General features: G+C 42.9%; 1 protein-coding gene across 1 annotated transcript in view; it reads right to left on the reverse strand.

Annotated features, from left to right (window-relative positions):
- TMPRSS2 (transmembrane serine protease 2) overlaps positions 1-20,313 on the reverse strand; it is a 46,596-nt gene that overhangs the window by 4,015 nt on the left and 22,268 nt on the right. Inside the window, exons 4-11 of the mRNA XM_065422741.1 lie at positions 19,653-19,860; positions 18,922-19,008; positions 15,188-15,307; positions 12,324-12,453; positions 11,143-11,253; positions 9,283-9,326; positions 6,957-7,131; positions 189-364 (exon numbers count right to left, since the gene is read on the reverse strand). Coding sequence (XP_065278813.1) covers positions 189-364; positions 6,957-7,131; positions 9,283-9,326; positions 11,143-11,253; positions 12,324-12,453; positions 15,188-15,307; positions 18,922-19,008; positions 19,653-19,860 — 1,051 coding nt within the window. The remainder of the gene's footprint in view (positions 1-188; positions 365-6,956; positions 7,132-9,282; positions 9,327-11,142; positions 11,254-12,323; positions 12,454-15,187; positions 15,308-18,921; positions 19,009-19,652; positions 19,861-20,313) is intronic.

Genomic DNA, 20,313 nt, shown 5'->3' on the forward strand with positions numbered 1-20,313 from the left:
CTGGCTCGCTGACTACATGTTATTAAAATATCTTCCCATGCTTTGTATTTTTCTCATGTTTTCTAAGTGTCTGCAGAGCAAGCCCTTCCTCTTTAACGGCTGACACAATTTAAAAAATAAATAAAAGGGGGTGGGCAATTTCTGCAGCTGAGTTTTTGGGCTTAAGCACACAACAAGAGAATACCTACCAGTAATAGTCAGTGGTGTCTGTAACTTCATCAGGGCAACGTCATTATCTTTAGTATCTGAATCATAATTTGGGTGGGAAATTATTTTCTCCACTCTGGATCCACTTCCGTAGAGCGTTTCCGTTTGCTTCAGAATCCCAGCATACACTCTCCAGTAGTATGGAGAAGAAAACTGTCTGGAGAGTAAAATAAGGTTAGATTATTTGCTTCTGTATTAAGCAGAGCCCCATATACTTTCTCCTGCAGCAGTCAAATGATTTCAGATCTCATTGACTTTTTACTGTGAATGGATAAGCACAAACATTGAACTATTACATACTAAGAGAGTGGTAAACAATAGATACCTATTGTTCCCAATCCTCCTTCAGTTGCCAAAATAACAGCAAGAAGAATGTTAATGCATTTAATCTATATGTGGCAATGAAGCTGGGAAAACCAGTATTCACAAGGGAGATGGTAGTGAGAGAAGAAACAAAGACCTGGTCTACACTGGGGGGAGGAGGGATCGATCTAAGTTAAGCAACTTCAGCTACGTGAATAACTTAGCTGAAGTCGACGTACTTAGATCTACTTACCGTGGTGTCTTCACTGTGGTAAGTTGACGGCTGACGCTCTCCCGTCGACTCTGCCTGCACCTCTCGCCCTGGTGGAGTACCAGAGTTGACATGGAAGAGTGCTCAGCAGTCAATTTATCGCGTCTAGACTAGACGCAATAAATCGACCCCCGCTGGATCGATCACTGCCCCTCGATCCAGCAGGCAATGTAGACAAGCCCAAAGAGTACGGAAATCCTGGCACAGACATTCCATATTTACCCACAATGTGAAGATGTAGACATACAATATAAGAAAGAGACAGTCACATTTTTTTAGTCTTGGTGCCATTTCAATGACTGACCCTGAAGACAGCAGATCACAATGATGGGATTCACAAGGGGGCCTAACTACCAAAATGTAGTTCTGGGGGAGGGAACCCCAGTTATTAGGAAGAGACAGGCAATAGTAATGGGGGATTCAATTATTAGAAATACAGATAGTTGGGTTTGTGATGACCAGGAGAACTGCAGAGTGAACTGCTTGCTTGGAGCAAAGGCTGCGGACCTCTCAAGACATCTAGATAGACTTATGTGCAGGGCTGAGGAGGAGCCGGTGGCAGTGATACATGAAGGTACCAATGACATAAGGAAGGATAGGCGAGAGGTCCTGGGGGCCAAATTTAGGCTGCTAGGAAAGAGATTAAAGTCCAGGACCTCCATGGTAGCATTCTCTGAAATGCTTCCAGTTCCACATGCAGGACCAGTTAGACAGGAAGAACTGCAGGGGTCAGTGCATGGATGCGATGATGGTGTTCAGAGGAGGAATTTATATTTAGTAGGAAGTGAGGGACCTTTTGGGAAAGGCAAGCCTATACAGAAGGGATGGGCTCCACCTAAACCAATACGGAACCAGACTGCTAGCATGCAAAATTAAAAAGGCTATAGAGGAGTTTTTAAACTAAGGGCTGGGGGAAAGCCGACAGGTGCAAAGGAGCACAAGGTTCAGACAGATACATCCCATAGGGGAGGATTTATTAAAGGGAATATATACCCTATATCCAAGCAAGGAGGAGAGGATAGACATTGATAAAGGACAGATAGGAACTGAAGAGAAAGAAAATGAAAAGGAGTCCCATTTAACTGCATCACATGAAGGCAGACAACCAAATATTGACAATTTTTATAAGTGCTTGTATACAAATGCAAGAAGTCTAAATACTAAGATGGGTGAACTTGAGTTCCTGATATTAAAGTGAGGATTTTGACATAATGGGCATCCCAGAAACTTGGTGGAACAATGATAATCTAAGGGGCAGAGTAATACCAGGGTACAAAATATATAGGAATGACAGGGTAGGTCGCGCTGGTGGGGGAGTGACACTATATGTGAACGAAAGCATAGACTGAAAGATAGTTCCAATCTTAAATTAATCAAACTGTACCACAGAATCTCTATAGACAGAAATTCCATGCTTGAACAATAAGAGTATAGCAGTAGGAATATACTACCCACCCCCTTACCAGGATGGTGATGGTGATTGTGAAATGCTCAGGGAAGTTAGACAAACTGCAAAAACAGAAAACCCAATAATAATGGGGGATTTCAATTAACCCCATGTTGATTGGGTACAGATCACCTCATGATGGGATGAAGAGAAAGTTTCTTGACACCTTAAATGACTGCTTCTTGGAGCAGCTAATCCTGGAACCCACAAGAGGAGAGGCAATTCTTGTTTTAGTGGAGCACAGGATCTGGTCTAAGAGGTAATGAATTACATTATGGTTGTTAATTTAACATCCTTGTGTGTGTTGGGGGGGGGGGGATTCCAAAGAAACCCACCACAGTAGTATTTAATTTCCAAAAGGGGAAGTACACAAAAATGAGGAGGCTAGTTAAATGAAAATTAAAAGGAACAGTCACAAGAGGGAAATGCCTGCAAGCTGCATGGAAACTTTTTTAAAACACCATAATAGAGGCTCAAACTATATGTATACCCTAAATAATAAAAAAAAAAAAAAAACCCACAGTAAAAGGACCCAAAAAACACCAACATGGCATATCAACAGAGAGAAAAAGACATCCTTTAAAAAAATTGAAAGTCAAATCCAACTGAGGAAAATAGAAAGGAACAAACTCTGACAAGTCAAGTATAATTAGGCAGGCCAAAAAAAGAATTGGAAGAGCAACTAACTAAAGACACAAAAACTAACAGTAAAAAATGTTAAGTACATCAGAAGCAGGAAGCCTGCCTAACAATCAGTGGAGCCATTGGACAATTAAGGTGCTAAAAGAGCGCTCAAGGAAGACAAGGCCATTGCAAAGAAGCTAAATGAACTATTTGCACCTGTCTTCACTGCAGAGGATTAGAGGGAGACTCCCACATCTGAGCCATTCTTTTTAGGTGACAAACCTAAAAGACAAACCCAGACTGAGATATCAAGAGGAGATTTTGGAACAAACAAAATTCATAAATGAAACAGTAAATATCACCAGGACCAGATGGTATTCACCCAAGAGTTCTGAAGGAACTCAAATAAGAAATTGCAGAATAACTGTGATATGTAACCTATCACTTAAATCAGCCTTTGTACCAGACGATTTGTGGATAGCTAATGTGATGCTGATTTTTAAAAAAGGCTCCAGAGGTGATCACAGCAATTACAGGATGGTAAGCATAGCTTTAGCCTCAGGCAAATTGGTTGGAACTATAGTAAAGAACAGAATTATCAGACACAGATGACCATGATTGTTGGGGAAGAGTCAACACATCTTCTGTAAAGGGAAATTGTGCCTCACCAATCTATCAGAATTGTCTGCAGGTGTCCAACATGTGGACACGGATGATCCAGTGGATACAGTGTACTTGGACTTTCAGAAAGCCTTTGACAAGGTCCCACACCAAAGGCTCTTCAGGAAAGTAAGCAGTCATGGGATAAGAGGGAAGGTCCTCTCATGGATCAGTAAGTAGTTAGAAAAAATATAGGAAACAAAGGGTAGGAATAAATGATGAGTTTTCATAGTAGGGAGAGGTAAACAGCAGGGTCCCTCAAGGATCTGCACTGCGACTTGTGTTGTTCATCATATTAATAAATCAGTGAGGTAGCAAAGTTTGCAGACAATACAAAATTACTCACGATAGTTAAGTCCAAAGCAGACTGCAAAGAGTACAAAGAGATCTCACAAAACTGGGTGACAGGCCAACAAAATGCAGAGTAGGGGGTATGGAACAGCTTCCATATAAGGAGAGATTAAAAAGATTGGTAGTGTTCAGCTTGGAAACGAGACGACTGAGGGGGGATATGATAGAGGTCTGTAAAATCATGAATGGTGTGGAGAAAGTGTATAAGGAAGTGTTATTTACTAGGTGTCAACTAATGAAATTAATTGGCAGCAAGTTTAAAAACAAACAATGAATTACTTCTTCACACAACGCACAACCAAACTTGTTGTCGGGGATGTTGTGAAGGCCAATAAAAAGAATTTTTATTTTTTGTGGGTTCAAAAAAGAATTAGATGAGTTTATGCAGGGTAGGTCAATCAATGGCTGTTAGCCAAGATGCTCAGGGATACCACCTCATGCTCTGACTGCTAAAAGCTGGGACTGGATGACAGGGAATGGCTCATCACTCAGTAAATTGCCCTGTTCTGTTCACTCCCTCTGAAGCACCTGGCATTGGCCACTGTTGGAAGACAGGATACGGGACTAGATGGACCATTGGTCTGACCCAGTATGGCCATTCCTATGTTCTCATGTTAGATCCTCAAAACTCCTACTCAGGTGCCACCGAAAGCTGTAGGTGCCTTAAATTTCCTAGACACTCAGATTTCCGACAGTGGGCATCCGCACCGTCACCTCAATCCTGACACTGCAGAGCAGTTCAGCACTTAAGTCGCATGTAAGACCAAGTGGGATTCACAAACTAGGTATTCCCCACCTACCTCACCTTCAGGGTTCAATCCAGTAGATGTGCTCTGAGGCTACCTTAGAACATATTTACTGGATTGGGCTTCACACAAAACCCAGCCAGAAGAGATGATGGTCACATATACCCAACAGCACAGTGGTTAGGATGCTCACCTGGGAGGTGGGAGACCTAGGTTCAAATCCCTTCTCCATATCTGGCAGAGGGAGGATCTGAACCCAGTCTCTAACATTCTGGGTGAGTGCTCTAATCACTGGGCTACTGAGTATAAAAAAACACCATCACAGAGAGGCTCCTAAACCAGGTCAGTCCTAACTCCAAGGGAAAGTTCTCAGCTATGAATCCCAAGTGGAGATAGATGCTTTCCTCAGACCCAAAGTTAGGCACTGAAGTCCCTCAGAGAGGCAGGGCTTAGCACCTACCCCTCTCCTTACCATTTCCTATTGGCTAGCTTAGGCAGCTCAGCTTGCTGCTTTTGTGTGGATCTCATTCCTAGGTGCATAATACTCCCCATGCATTGCATAGGGAACCTGGGCGCTGAGAACTCCACTAGGGGCAGAGCACCTAAATTTAGGCATTGCAATGCTGAGCCTTATTCCTCTATGTGGCACTAGCCCTCAGAACAAGATGGGAAAGACAACAGAAAATGACAGGTTTTTACAGCATGAATTTACAATATGGGCCCATGCTATATTTAATATTTAGTGCTGAGATTCCAAGAGGCCTTAAGGGAAAGATGGTATGAACTAAAATGAACTGCAATGCTGATCCAGGCAAATATAGACTAAATCAGCATACATTTTCCGTTGTGATGATATAGATCAGGGGTGGGCAAACTTTTTGGCCTGAGGGCCACATCGGGGTTCCAAAACTGTATAGAGGGCTGGGTGTAGTGTATTAAATTGCTCCCCGTAGGAATGTGCTACTTATGGTGTACTACTTACGGCTGCCAGTCCTGGTGCTCTGAGCGCAAGGTAAGAGGGTGGGGAGCGTGGGGGTTAGATAAGGGGTAGGGGGTGCCAGGGGGCAAACAGAGAGCAGGGGGCGGTTGGATGGGGTGGAGGTTTGGGGGGGGGAGGGGGTAAGGGGATGGGGGGGTTGGATAGGCATGGGAGTCCCGGGGGGCCTGTCTGGGGGCGTGGGTGTGGATAGGGTCGGGGCAGTCAGGGGACAGGGAGCAGGGGGCGGTTGGATAGGGTGTAGGGTCCCGAGGGGGGGGCAGTTAGGGGCCGGGGGTCCCTGGAGGGAGCAGTCAGGGGACAAGGAGCGGGGGGGGTTGGATGGGTCATAGGTTCTGAGGGGGGCAGTCGGGGGCAGGAAGTGGGAGGGGGCGGATAGGGGGTGGGGGCTAGGCTGTTTGGAGAGGCACAGCCTTCCCTACCCAGGTGTAGTGTATTAAATTGCTCCCCATAGGAATGTGCTACTTACTGTGTACTACTTATGGCTGCCAGTCCTGATGCTCCATAAGTAGCACATTCCTACAGGGAGCAATTTAATATACTACACCCGGCAGCTCTCGCAGCCGTGCTGCCCGGCAGGACCTCGCAGCCTCACCACCCAGAGCACTGGCAGCACGGCGAACTGAGGCTGAGGGGGAGGGGCCGGGGGCTAGCATTCCTGGCCGGGAGCTCAAGAGCCGGGCAGGACAATCCCGCAGGCTGGATGTGGCCCGCGGGCCGTAGTTTGCCCACCTCTGAGATAGATTTTTTTTTTTTTAAATTAAGTATATCGAAAAACAGATTTAACCAGTCTTTTGTATGGTTTTAACTGGAATTAGCTTTGTGCTTTCTGGTGTAGGTTTTTGTTCCCTAAATAATCAGCATAATTACCCAAAGTCCTCTGTATCTTCAAGTGTATCTGCATCCCTATGCCATGTAGGGAGGTCCAATTTTTAAAAAAAGGGAGGGTGGAGCAGGGGGGCAGGCCCCACCCATGTCATGAATGGAAACAGATGCTTCCTATTGAAAGCAAACAGCAAATTCCCAACTACCCTCTTACAAAGTGATTTTCCTTTAATAAGGTTAAAATGGTAAGAAGTTAGAATACCACAGAACATACAACCAGATCGTCTCTCCCCACCCCCCACATGCACATACAATCAGTGCAAGATGTGCATGTAAAAAAGGGAAAAAATTGATCAATTCAGTTTGAAACCCAGGAGGAGTTCTCTTAGATTTGACTTCCCCTACAACCTGAAGTCAGTATGTCCACCATCCCAAAAATCTACACTCAACCGTATATGTTGTGCAGTACCAGAATTCCCTCACTTTGGGGAATCAATTGACAGAATGCAGTAGCTTAGGACTTACCCTTCTACACAGTGAGCAGCTGTCACTATCCATTCAGGGGTGATAATGGAGCCTCCACATACATGGGAGCCTTGGACTTGAAGGCTGACCTGCCACGGCCAGTCTCTCAGCACTGCAGCACTGCCACCCACAATTCTGCCCGCAGGATTCGCACTTTTACGGGATAAGCCACACTCTGAAAAACCCCCACAAAGATGGGGTGTGTGGGAGAGAGATTGTTTTCAACTATTATTGGCTGCAAGTCTCAGGATAACGATAATTCAAAATTATGTTGGGATTTTCCCATTTAAAAAAACACCACCAGTTAACAAGGTGGAAAACTGGAACTCTGGAGGCTGAAGCTTTTAAATGCAGTTTATCAACAAAAATGTGTCATGACCCTCTGGATGGGTCTTTGAAGAGACTAAATCCAGGACCTTTGGCTCTGGAAGTATAAGCCTCTGCTGCCTGAATTAGAGGGTCAGAGGCAGTAGCAGACCTGTAACCTTCCTTAGGTATCCCCTCTAGTGGGTGGACCACCTATCTCATAGAACTGGAAGGGACCCTGAAAGGTCATTGAGTCCAGCCCCCTGCCTTCACTAGCAGGACCAAGTACTGATTTTTGCCCCAGCTTCCCCAAGTGGCCCCCTCAAGGATTGAACTCACAACCCAGGGTTTAGCAGGCCAATGCTCAAACCACTGAGCTATCCCTCCCCCCATATAGCTTCTCTACTCTTGGTGTCTTATTTGGTAGCTTTTTAATTGTCTGCCAGGGTGTCTAAATTAGTCAGGATCAGCAGTCTAACAAACTCATGGGTTCAAAATTCCATACTAAAGGCCCAATTCTCACTTACACTGTTCTTGCAGTGTGAACTATTGCAAGTAGTTGCTGATCTCTGGTTGGGAAATGAAAAGGTGGGTCCTTTTAACTAACAGCATTTCAGATGGAAGACAAACAAACCCAAGTAAGGGATACCCCCAGTATGTAGGATTGCTTACCCTCTTCCCCCAGAGTTTGTTTTGGAATGTAAGTCTATATGAGCTGTTGCTGTCTGCTTACCACTAGAATACATAACAATTCAGAGATTTCCCCTCCTCCTCCACCCCCCAAGGTACTTGGTCTCCAAGTTGCATCCTTAAAAATCTCACAAATGAAGAGGAGTCACCAGGTTACTTCTCTAACAGAATGACATGGGACTAGCTTAATTTTTCATTCCACCTTTCTTTCCATCAAACTTGGAGAAGGTATGTGGAGGAGGTGGATGCAGGATTACTTGTAAATGACTGACCGAAGGATGACGATTGGGGTGGGCTTAGAAGAACTGCATAACTATATGAATTTGTACCACACGGTCACACATACTAGCGTTCCTGTACTAGAGCCTGCACAAGGGAGAAAAAAAAAGAGCTCCCACACTCATAAGTATAGGCTAAAAGGCCAGACATCATTGTATTCCAATCATTCTGGATTCTATGTATAACTGTAGGGATAAATATAAGAACATAGGACTGGAAAGGATCTCCTGGGTTATGTTCAGCCTCCTCTATTGCAGACAACCCCATCATACAATATGTATTATCATACAATATATAAAAGACATAACAGGTATGAAGTATCATTACTACAGACACAAGAATCTATCCCTAGATGTTTGCCAGGATGGCAGACTGACCTGGCAAAACTATATAATCAAATGTCCCTTATTTATATAGAACAAGGTACCTTACCATAAAGGTAAGGGGGAAACTACACTTAGGCATAAGCAGAACTGAGGAGAGAGCTTTTCTCCCCTCTGAGCCACAGAGAATAAATATTACTAGGGATAATGAGAACATCCACAGATAGGATAGGAATAAAAGAAGCTAGAAGGGATAAATGTTTCACTAACTGTCAGGGATTCATGAAAAAATTTACACTATGGGCAGGTTATTCCTCAATTGCTCATTACAGGGTTTTTTGGACTTGCCTCTAAAACATTTGATACTGGCCACTATCAAACAGGATTCTGGATTAAATGGCCCTACTGGTCTGATTTTTATATGGCAATTTCTATATAAATTTAATCTTGGGCAGATTATTCAAAGGTTCTGATAAAGCCAGCAACAATACAGTTAGACAAAGAAAATTCGGGATCCATCATCCTGCTTGTCTCCCCTAACTCTCCCCCAGTCTGCTAGCCCTCCCCCCCCTCCAGATTCTACATTTAAACTACAACCAAGATGCCTATCCCATCGGAATAAGATGTGCTTCAACATGCAGAACCTTGCACAGCTGCTTTCTAGACAGTCACTGGAAACAAGACAAATGAAAAAGTTATATTCTTCTAAAGAAACAGAAAACACTTACTTGTGCAACGCAGAGATACCACTGCTCCAGACACACACGAGTCACTAAAATAAATCAGCATACAGTTAGTCTTTATAGTGCATATAGTTAGTGCATATAAAGACTCTGCTTAGCAAACGGCAGTCAGAGACAACTCTCCAGCCACAGCAATACATTGTGTCCTCCGTCCAGCCACACTTGTCTCCTTCCCCCACTCACTCTCTCAGGCTACATCTACACTACAGGGGGGGGGTCGATTTAAGATACGCAAATTCAGCTACGCGAATAGCATAGCTGAATTCGACGTATCGCATCCGACTTACCCCGCTGTGAGGACGGCAGCAAAATCGACCTCCGCGGCTTCCTGTCGACGGCTCTTACTCCCACCTTCGCTGGTGGAGTAAGAGCGTCGATTCGGGGATCGATTGTCGCGTCCTGACGGGACGCGATAAATCGATCCCCAAGAGGTCGATTTCTACCCGCCGATTCAGGCGGGTAGTGTAGACCAGGCCTCAGACTGTCCTGCCGGTGCTCACACAACCTTCACTTCTGTTTCCTCCATTAGTAGGAAGCATGCAGCTCTGATTGTAACCGGCAGAAACATAGAACTGTGAAGTATATCAGTACAATGAAGAGAGTGAGGTGAAGGGCAGTGGAAGAGAGGTGTGATCACACTAGTCCCTATTACTCATGGGGTGGAGTGGCCCTCAATCCTTCATACAGCAATATTTTAAAAAATAAAAAGGGGAGGGAATTGGTGAATTTTGTAAGTGCAGCTGCCCACATACCAGGGAACTGAAATGAGAACATATGTATGTTTCGTAAAGTACACCGCTACCTCGATATAATGCGACCCGATATAACACGAATTCGGATATAACACGGTAAAGCAGTGCTCCGGGGGGGCGGGGCTGCGCACTCCTGTGGATCAAAGCAAGTTCGATATAATGTGGTTTCACCTATAACGCGGTAAGATTTTTTTGGCTCCCGAGGACAGTGTTATAACGAGGTAGAGGTGTAGTTTAACTTGGGGTCTGCCACTCTAGAAGGTGTCCTTTTAACTCTGCTACATGCATATTAATACAACTCTAAAAAAGTGATACCAAAATAATGCTGTGGGTCTTTTAATATTTTATGGTTGTTACCACTATGAACGCAAATTTTCATATAGTAACTAACAACATGAGTTTTCTCCGAAACAGTCTTTTGGATGGTTTAGGAGTGAATGCGAGAGAGAAAAATCAGGTGTCCTCAAGAAATCAAGCTTTATTAAGTGGGCACTGAAAAATAACCTTTAAAGAGACAGTGCCAGGAATTATTCAAAAGTTATGGATTTAATTTAACGAAAAGCAGTTATTGTGATCAGCCACAAAAACTTCTCTTCCCCTCATTTTAAAAAAATTAAATAGAGCAGGGTGGATAATGGATTTTTTGGTTCACTGACAAGTCTGAAAAAAAAAGTCAAAAATTTGTCTGGGGTTAAATTAAATATTTTGTTTGACCTGAAACAAACGGTTGCACTTAAATTTTGACCATTTTATTATTTAAATTTTTTTTTAAAAGGAAAAATTGAAACAACGTGATTTCAAAACAAAAACAAAATAAAACACCCATACAAATGTTTTGATTTTATTGGCACTTTTTTGCTTTGTTTTTTCCCTCCACCCAAAACAATTTGGCAAAAATCTACATGAATTGATTAAATATTTCACGGTCACCAAATCTGCATATTTTGCTGATAAAGACTTTATGCAAAAAAATTTGTCCAGCTCTAATAATTCCCATCAGAGGTGTTTGCATCATGGTGATGGTGGAAGCCACCTTGCTTCCAACAGTTAAAAGTAAACAAATATAAAAAATGCTTATATGAAATATAAATACCTGTTATACAGTTTTTTGTATAGGTCTATGTTCCCAGCACTTGTATTCAACCTCATAAAGCTTGTAAAACCTCTTTCAGGTGTTATTCCTTGACTAGAGTAATAAGTATTTCTGTATAAAATAAAATATTTAGTAAGAAACTCAGATATTTCAAATCCTATCAGAAAGTTCCTTTTAGTAACATAAAACTTTCCACCAATCTAAAGCATATAACATGAACAATAATATTATGGAATACTATATCATAAGAACCACAAAGGTGCTGTACCATGGCAGAATTAAATTTTAATTTCTAAGTAACTATTTGCTATGTCCACTTTTACAATCAAATAAGACCTTGCTTTCATCTAACACTTTTTCATGGTGAAGATCGCCAAGTTCGGACCAGGCTAATCCATCACTCCAACCACCTCATGAATAGAAATGTAGCACCACCAGCCCATCTGCATTTGTGAGTCTTTCCCTCCCCCCACCCCTCACTCCCAACAGCAACAACATAGGTAATTATAGCTACAGAGGATTTCAGGTAGATAAAAATAAGTTACTGTGGTTGGAATTTGTCCAGAAACTGGTTAAATGTCAACGCTCTTGTGAAAGAGCACAATAAAACCTTTAATGTCCTCCAGAGGTCAGGGTTGTCTATGTAATATTGGTCACAATGAATAGTTTTTTTTTTTATAAGGTTTTAAGTTCAGACAGCACTCTCAGTCCAAGAGGATCCTAAGCACTGTGCGTGTGCGTGCATGTATTGATGCACAAACACATCCCACAACTATTATATATGGCATATGCATTACATGGTTTTGAAGAAATGTCACTTTGATTCAGCAACACCTACTGATTTTTGTTTTAACTGGGACTGTTTTCTATTCATCAAAATTAGACTAGCAACAGAAAAAGCAGTAACTGAGTTTTTGCTGCAGGTGTCCATTCTTTGGAAAATGTAATCATAGAATAATCTGGGTTGGAAGGGACCTCAGGAGACCATCTAGTCCAACCCCCTGCTCAAAGCAGGACCAATCCCCAGACAGATTTTTTCCCCGCGATCCCTAAGTGGCCCCCTCAAGGATTGAACTCACAACCCTGGGTTTAGCAGGCCAATGCTCAAACCACTGAGCTATCCCTCCAATGAAACAGTTGTGCTGGCTGTACAGCTTTCACAATTAGATTGTTATACTTACACATTGTATCCCATGTCTTTACAAGCTATCTTTCCATAGTTCTCATTCCAGTCATCTTTGCATACTGGATACCAGGATTTGCTGATAGATGAATAGACCTCTAGGATAAAATTTGGTCCATAGAGTCTAACTGCAATCAAAGAAGACAACATTGCTGACCATCCTGTTCGAAGCCTATGATTTTCATATTCTTAAAAAGTATTTTGCACCTACTACTCTTACAAGCAAGCTCTAAGAGTACTAGAGCTGCAAGATTAAAGAAAAGGTAGAAGGATATTGTTTCAGTTTACTTCTTCATTTGACAGCACTTTGTGGATAGTTAGTTTCAGGTTTTTTCCTGTGTATTCATTTTCTTAAAACTATAAATAAAAAATGTGATTGTGAAACCACAAAAGTTGTCACGGACTCCACAGACAGGTGTAGCACCTGAAATTACTTTTTGCTTTTAAAGAAAAACTTCCAGTTGATGCTATATTTTGACACACTTTTTATGAAGTTTTCATGTACTGGATTTTTACATATCATTTTAATTCCTTTTTCTAAAGCCGTTCAAATGAGTTACTACCTTAAGTTGTATTTACATTTTAATGTTCATTTTTTATTGTATGAACATTTTAAAATTAGCACAACTCTTTCCCATGCTCCACCCTCAGCCTGAGTGATTGGCAATAACAGATAAGCTGATCAAAGGGTAAGAAAATTATGTCTTGTACTAGTATAAAGATCACAAAGCAAAGATTTTAACATGGAACAGCTTGCCCTATACCGTCAAACCCTATTATGTATCTGATTTGAAGAGATAGTGTGTCACAGAGGGAAGACAGAAAAGAGTTCAATATGAAAAGTTCAAGAGCAAGATAATGGCAGGAATAAGCTATATTACTGTAAAGAGACCCAATTATGCAACCAAACAGGAAAAATCATCAGCTAAGGGTACGTCTACACTTACCTCCGGGTCCGACGGCAGGCAATCCATGTTCTGGGATCGATCCCGGAAGTGCTCGCCGTCGACGCCGGTACTCCAGCTCGGCGAGAGGAGTACGCGGCGTCGACGGGGGAGCCTGCCTGCAGCGTCTGGACCCACGGTAAGTTCGGACTAAGGTACTTCGAATTCAGCTACGTTATTAACGTAGCTGAATTTGCGTACCTTAGTCCGAAGTGGGGGGGTAGTGTGGACCAGGCCTAAGTGTCAGTACTATGCAGACTATGTCAGAAGAGCAGAGTTCCAAAAGCATGTATAGGTAATGTGCTAGTTGAGGGGTTTGTTTTTTGGTGTGTGTGTTTTTTTTATTATTATTATTATGTGTTTTTTTTATTATTGACAAAACACACTTTTTTGGGGTCAGAAAATTCTGATTAGTTAAAACTGAAACTTTTCCAGTAAAGGTTCAGTTTCAATAGTCCAGGATGGAATCTCTGGTCAGGAAGAGATTGAGGATAACCACTACCCTAAGTAGTTGGGGTACTTAACTGGGATGCGAGGCACTCTAGTTTAAATCCCTGTTCTGCCTAAATTGGAGCAGGGACTTGAACCCAGGTCTCCTACCTCCCAGGTGGACTATTCTGGGCTGGATAGCTAGTTGTTTCTCTCAAGAGTTTGAAAGGTGTCTGTTTCAAAGGTCTCTCTTTGGAATCTCAAAAATTTTCATGGGACAGGAAAACTGTTTCTTGCCCAAGCCTTAATGATAGGATCAAATGGAGCAGTCTGTCCTCTTCAAGACCATTTTCTGGAAGTCATGTATTACAGAACACAGATATTAAAAACAAGATGGATGTGGCTTTTGAGTGTACACATTAATGATATTTACAACCAAATATTCTCTGGTGACTACAACCAGTTCATCACGAAAGTCTCCATCTCTTCAGCTGAAGTCACTAAATCAGTTAGACCAGTGGTTCTCAAAGCTGGTCCACCGCTTGTTCAGGGAAAACCCCTGGAGGGCCGGGCCAGTTTGTTTACCTGCCGTGTCCGCAGGTTCGGCCAATCGTGGCTCCCGCTGGCCACGGTTCGCCGCTCCAGGCCAATGGGGGCTGCGGAAAGGGCAGCCAGCACATCCCTCAACCCGCACCGCTTCCCGCAGCCCCCATTGGCCTGGAGCAGCGAACCACGATTGGCCGAACCTGCGGACGTGGCAGGTAAACAAACCGGCCCGGCCCGCCAGGGGCTTTCCCTGAATAAGCGGCAACCCTAGTTTGAGAACCACTGAGTTAGACAGCTTCCTACACTGAAAGTTATGTAAAGCATTCTTTGGAAGGTGAAGCTTTTTGGTGGCAGTAGTAAGCTTCCAGGTTTGTTTTGCTTTTGTTAGACTGGCACACACTAATATGAGACAGGGGGATTTTTTCACGGGGGAGGCGTGCTAGGGAGAGGTTGAAAAGTGAGGGGAGCTGGTGGAAAAGGAAGTTTAATAAGAATGAGCCAAGCCATGTCATTGAACTCAAGCAGATAGTACCACCACCACTACCACCCCTGAGATTGTTGTAAGAAAGCAGCTACACAATAGGTAATGCAGACATTTCTAGGGCCTTGTCTATATTAGAAAGTTGCACCAGTTTAATTTAAGGTGTGATTTAAACTGATCTGGCACAAAATTCTGTGCGGGACATTTTGATTTGGTTTAAGTATGGGTTATTTTAGTCCAGCAACTCGATTAGCAATGGACTTAAGGTAACTGATATTAAGCCATTCTGAAACCAAAAAAAGACTGTCCATACAGGGGTTTGCACTGGTTTAACTAAATTGGTTAAAGTCACACCTTAAACTAAGCTAGTGCCACTTTCTAATGTAGACAAGGGCTAAGGAAGGAGATGTCACCAAGAGGCTTCCAAGAACAATTTTACCTCTGCATACTTGAAATACTTACCACATCGGTTTTCATCTTCACCATTGGAACAGTGGGCCACTCCATCGCACCACTGAGATGGTGAGACACATGTTCCTGAAGATCCACACTCTATTGATGAGCCAAGACAGCTATTGGCCACTGCAAGGGGATCAGAGTGGAAAGGAGATAGGTGTGTGGTCATTAAAATGGATCCTTAAGATAAGAGTGAGCCTCAAATTGTTATGATTTCTGCTGAGTTTTCTAGGAGAATATGAATTTAATCAAGGCATATGTTGAAAGAGCTTTTGATTGTTCGTACAATTTGGGGAGAGCACATACAAAAGAAATATGGGCAACAGGGCTGGTAAAATGGAAGAATGTACCGTATATACTCGTTCATTAGCCCGTTTGTTTATAAGCCGACCCCCAGGATGGTTAGGTAAAAATAGCAAAAATTGTATGACCATTTCATAAGCCGACCCTATATTTCAGAGGGTGGCAAACTTTGGCTCCCAGCCTGTCAGGGTAAGCCGCTGGCGGATTGGGACGTTTTGTTTATTTGGAGCATCTGCAGGCACAGAGCCCCTCAGCTCCCAGTGTCCGCGGTTTGCCGTTCCCAGCCAATGGGAGCTGCGGGAAGTGGCACAATTAAATTATTAGACCATCTAGACTGACCTCCTGAATAACACAATCCATTAAGTTTTACCCAGGTGCCCCTGCTTTGAGCCCACAACAGGTGTTTGACTAAATTTAAACACATACTTAAGGCTTCAAACAGCCTGCTTGGGAGCCAGATTTCTGTTAGGATGTCAATTAAGTCAGCTTGTTCCATTTCAAATCATCACTATAAAAATGAGAAAGTTTTTTCTTGTGGGGAGGAAGTGAATTCAATATTAAGCAAAATCCACTCTGTACTGAATGTGTCATTCTGCAATTTTTTGGTATATGTTCATTAAAACTGGTCAAAAAGTGCTATATTTTCCTCTATTAAAAACTTCAAACTTGGGGAGGGGCTTGCGGTGTCACGTTTTTTCCCTCTCCTATACCCAACCCCAGAATTCTTTGGTCTTCCAGTTTGAGAGTTGAAATGTTCTCTTTTTTTAATTCTCCCCCTCACTCTTCTTCACACTTGTTCCTTCCACTACCACCACCATCTCACACACACACACACACACACACACACACGGTGTGGGGAGGAAAAAGAAGAGAGGGCAAAAAGCCCCAGAAAACTGCAAGTTTTTCCAGTTCTTCCCACCAGAAAACTTCTACCAAAATGAACATTTATGTTTTAGTGGAAATCAGTTTCTTCACTGAAAAAATGCTTCAATTAAACTATTTGAACCAGCTCTAATATTAGAAGATGAAATAGAGGGTCTGATTTTATTTTATATTTTTTAAAGAGCTGATGAGTTCTCCCGACTCCACTTGAAGCAAGTGGGAGCTGCTGGTGTTTAGCACCAGAGTGGACTAGAGGAGATCTATTCCAGAGGTGGCCAACCTGAGCCTGAGAAGGAGCCAGAATTTACCAATGTAAATTGCCAAAGAGCCACAGTAATACGTCAGCAGCCCCCCATCAGCTCACGCGCCCCGCTCCCAGCGCCTCCCGTCCACCGGCAGCCCTGCCGATTAGCGCCTCCCCCCTCCCTCCCTGCACCTCCCAATCAGCTGTTTCGTGGCGTGCAGGAGGCTCTGGGGTGGGGGGAGGAGCGAGGGCACGGCAGGCTCAGGGGAGGTGGTGGGAAGGGGTAGAGTGGGGCCAGGGCCTGTGGCCGAGCCAGGGATTGAGCAGTGAGCACCCCCGGCACATTGGAAAGTTGGCACCTGTAGCTCCAGCCACAGAGTCGGTGCCTACACAAGGAGCCACATATTAACTTCTGAAGAGCCACAGGTTGGCCACCCCCCTGGTCTATTCAATTTGCCGAAATTTTAAGGAAATGCGTTCACTTTTGACATAGGAAGTGGTGTTGAGTGTGTCTGCACCTCCAACTATCTGCCTCTGCCCCAGACCCAAAAACCTTCCCTTCAAAAGTTTAGTGAAAACCAATACATCTCCACAAAACATTTCAGCTTTGACAAAACAGCATATTTCATGGCAATGAAGTGCTCCAATCAGTTCTATGAAGCACTTGTGAAAAATTAGTCAGGCCTAATATGTCTACACATACCCGATCCTTCCTTTCTTCCCTTTCCCTTCACTTCCCTTCAGGGTTGCAGTTAGGGGGAAACTGTATAACTTAAAACTTCTATGCCCAGTGTCACTTAGACCTTATAAAAGCCCTTTGCTCTGGGGCAAACTGCACTCTTAATCCTAGTGTGACATTATCTGATTAAAATATGACCATATAGATCATTGTTGTAACCACTGTTATATATTTGCAACAAATCTTGTATAAAGTTGTCAAGTGAGGTGTCTGTGGAAAGGTTATGACTCACTGACTATAATTCTGCTATTTGTATACATGTATCATTTTTGTATTTGAAGTTATGAGTATTGGCTCTATACCTGGATTTGAAATGTTTGCTCCTGGGGTAATGCCCACAAGGTAGCTAGCCAGCACATCTTGGAGGGACTATTCAAATTGAGTGGCCCATCAAAAGAACATTCAACTGACAATGGACCATGGGAGATGCCTATCTACACTTAATGGAATTTCCTGATGCGACTAGGCAAAATGCATGGACATGGGACTTGCCCATGTGACTCCAAACTCCATCTTGTTGCTCTAATTTTCCACAGTAAGAACAATGGGATTCCCTCCACATGGTAGAAGCTACAAAAGGCCCATTTTGCTTCTATCCTGCTCCAGCCTCTTTCTTGCTCAAGCCTCTGGACTGTGAACTTATACTAATGGGAGCATTCTAACCAAGGGACTGAGGACCTTCCAATGATTTGGAAGCAACCAAAGACTTATCAAGACAGAAGTTTATTCCATCACTGCTACAAGCCTGAAGCAAGAACTTTGCAATTACTGTATGTATTTGATTCCTCTAACCAATTTTAACTCTCACCTTTCTTTCTTTCTATGAATAAACCTTTAGATTTTAGATACTAAAGGATTGGCATCAGCTTGATTTTTGAGTAAGATCTAAGTTGTATATTGACCTGGGTGTGTGGCTGGTCCTTTGGGATCAGAGGAACCCTTTATTTGATGAGACTGTTTGTAAAGAACCACTCTCTTTTAAATCCAGTGTTTTTGGTGGTGACATAAGAACTGGAATGCCCAAGGAAACTGCTTTTATGGCTTCCTGTGAGCCAGTGTGGTGAAACAGAAGTTTACTTTTGTTGCTGGATTGGTAAATCCTACGGGGGATTAGCCACCAGTCTTGGGGTATATCTGCCCTATTTCTCAGCAGTTCGTCCTGAATTTGGCATCCTCATTTGTGACCCACTGAGGCACAGTTATACTTTGATATCACATTACTAAAATAGTTGTACAAAAGCTTGTCCTAGACCAACTGTTGCTAAACAGTTTGTGGGATCTCAGAGAATTCAGATGAATAAGAGGGTGCTGCTGAGTCAAGGACACTTATCAAATGTAAATATATTTGAAGTTAAAGGAAAGGACAACAGCAACAGTGACACTGGTTATGACAAATAATTAAGCTTTTAGATATTAAAATAAGTTGCATTCATAAAAGAGATAGATAACAAGAATTTCCTGTTCTAACTTACCCTTCTGGAAGATGACACACTTATGTTGGGAAATGGAAAATCTCAAGACATTTTAGCTTTGAATAAAAGATTTCTATCAACACAAACAACACATTCTTACCAAAATACCAGATAAGGATAGCTGCAGTTATGGCACCCGATAGTATTATTGCAACAGATAAAATGATGCATAGAGCTTTCTTAACTTCTGTAATTAAAAAGGGAGAAAAAGAAGAGTTAGGTTTGCAAACAAATTATTTTACTAGGCTAGCCTCCATCCCTATCTCCCTGCAAGTAAACCTAGGGCTTGTCTACACTGGCACTTTACAGCGCTGCAACTTTCTCGCTCAGGGGTGTGAAAAAACACCCCCCTGAGCACTGCAAGTTTCAGTGCTGTAAAGCGCCAGTGTAGACAGTGCCCCAGCACTGGGAACCACGCTCCCAGCGCTGGGAGCTATTTCCCTCGTGGAGGTGGGGTTTTTATAGCACTGGGAGAGCTCTCTCCCAGTGCTATGCAGTGGTGTTAAAGCCAGCGTTTTAACATTGCTAGTGAAGACATGCCTTTAGATGGACAGTTTTCAATCACTACTAAGCAGGCGTGAATCTGCAATTCAGATGTTACAGAGTCTCCCCATCTCATCATCACTTCAAAGAACCACCCAACTCCTCACACCTTTTACAAAAAAGTATAATAGTAATTGACTTGTTTGGCTACCTAGCACTCTCAGGGACAAAGAGGTACTCCTGGGATAGTCCCTCAACGTAAGAGCTTGAAAGGAAACAAGTTTCATCTGTTAAACATATGCCAGACTGTAATCAATCTACATAAAAAGAAAACCAGACAAATCTTACCTGATGTGCACATTTTCGCTGATGGAGGCTTTGGCTGTACTACTGGGGGAGCTGACTGATGAACAGGAACTCTTGGGACATAATGTGGCACTGACGGAGGATAATATGGAGGAGGGAACTGTGGATACACGTTAGCATCCACAGGCTGTCTGGAAATATAGACGTTTTCTGGCTGATAACCATGATTTTCATAGTATGGTGGTAGCTCCTAAATAGCAAAATTGAGGTGAAGGTGGGAAAAAACATTCATATTGCAAAGTTAGAACAATATAATCATTTCTAAAAAAACATTAAGTGTCACATGTAAATACAGTAAAAGCCCACTAATTCTCATTGCACTCATTCATAAATTCATTACACTCACACACACAAAAAATAGATATACAAAGTCTCCTGAGAAGTGGAGTGAGAGGCTTAGGCCTGGTCTACACTAGGAGGTTATGTCGAATTTAGCAGCGTTATTTCGAATTAACCCTGCACCCGTCCACACAACGAAGCTATTTAGTTCGACATAGAGGTCTCTTTAAATCGATTTCTGTACTCCTCCCCGACGAGGGGAGTAGCGCTAAATTCGACATGGCCATGTCGAATTAGGGTTAGTGTGGACGGAATTCGACGCTAATAGCTCCGGGAGCTATCCCACAGTGCACCACTCTGTTGA

The sequence above is a fragment of the Emys orbicularis genome, chromosome 1 (assembly GCF_028017835.1).
Source record: "Emys orbicularis isolate rEmyOrb1 chromosome 1, rEmyOrb1.hap1, whole genome shotgun sequence".
In the NCBI taxonomy this organism is placed as follows: Eukaryota; Metazoa; Chordata; order Testudines; family Emydidae; genus Emys; species Emys orbicularis.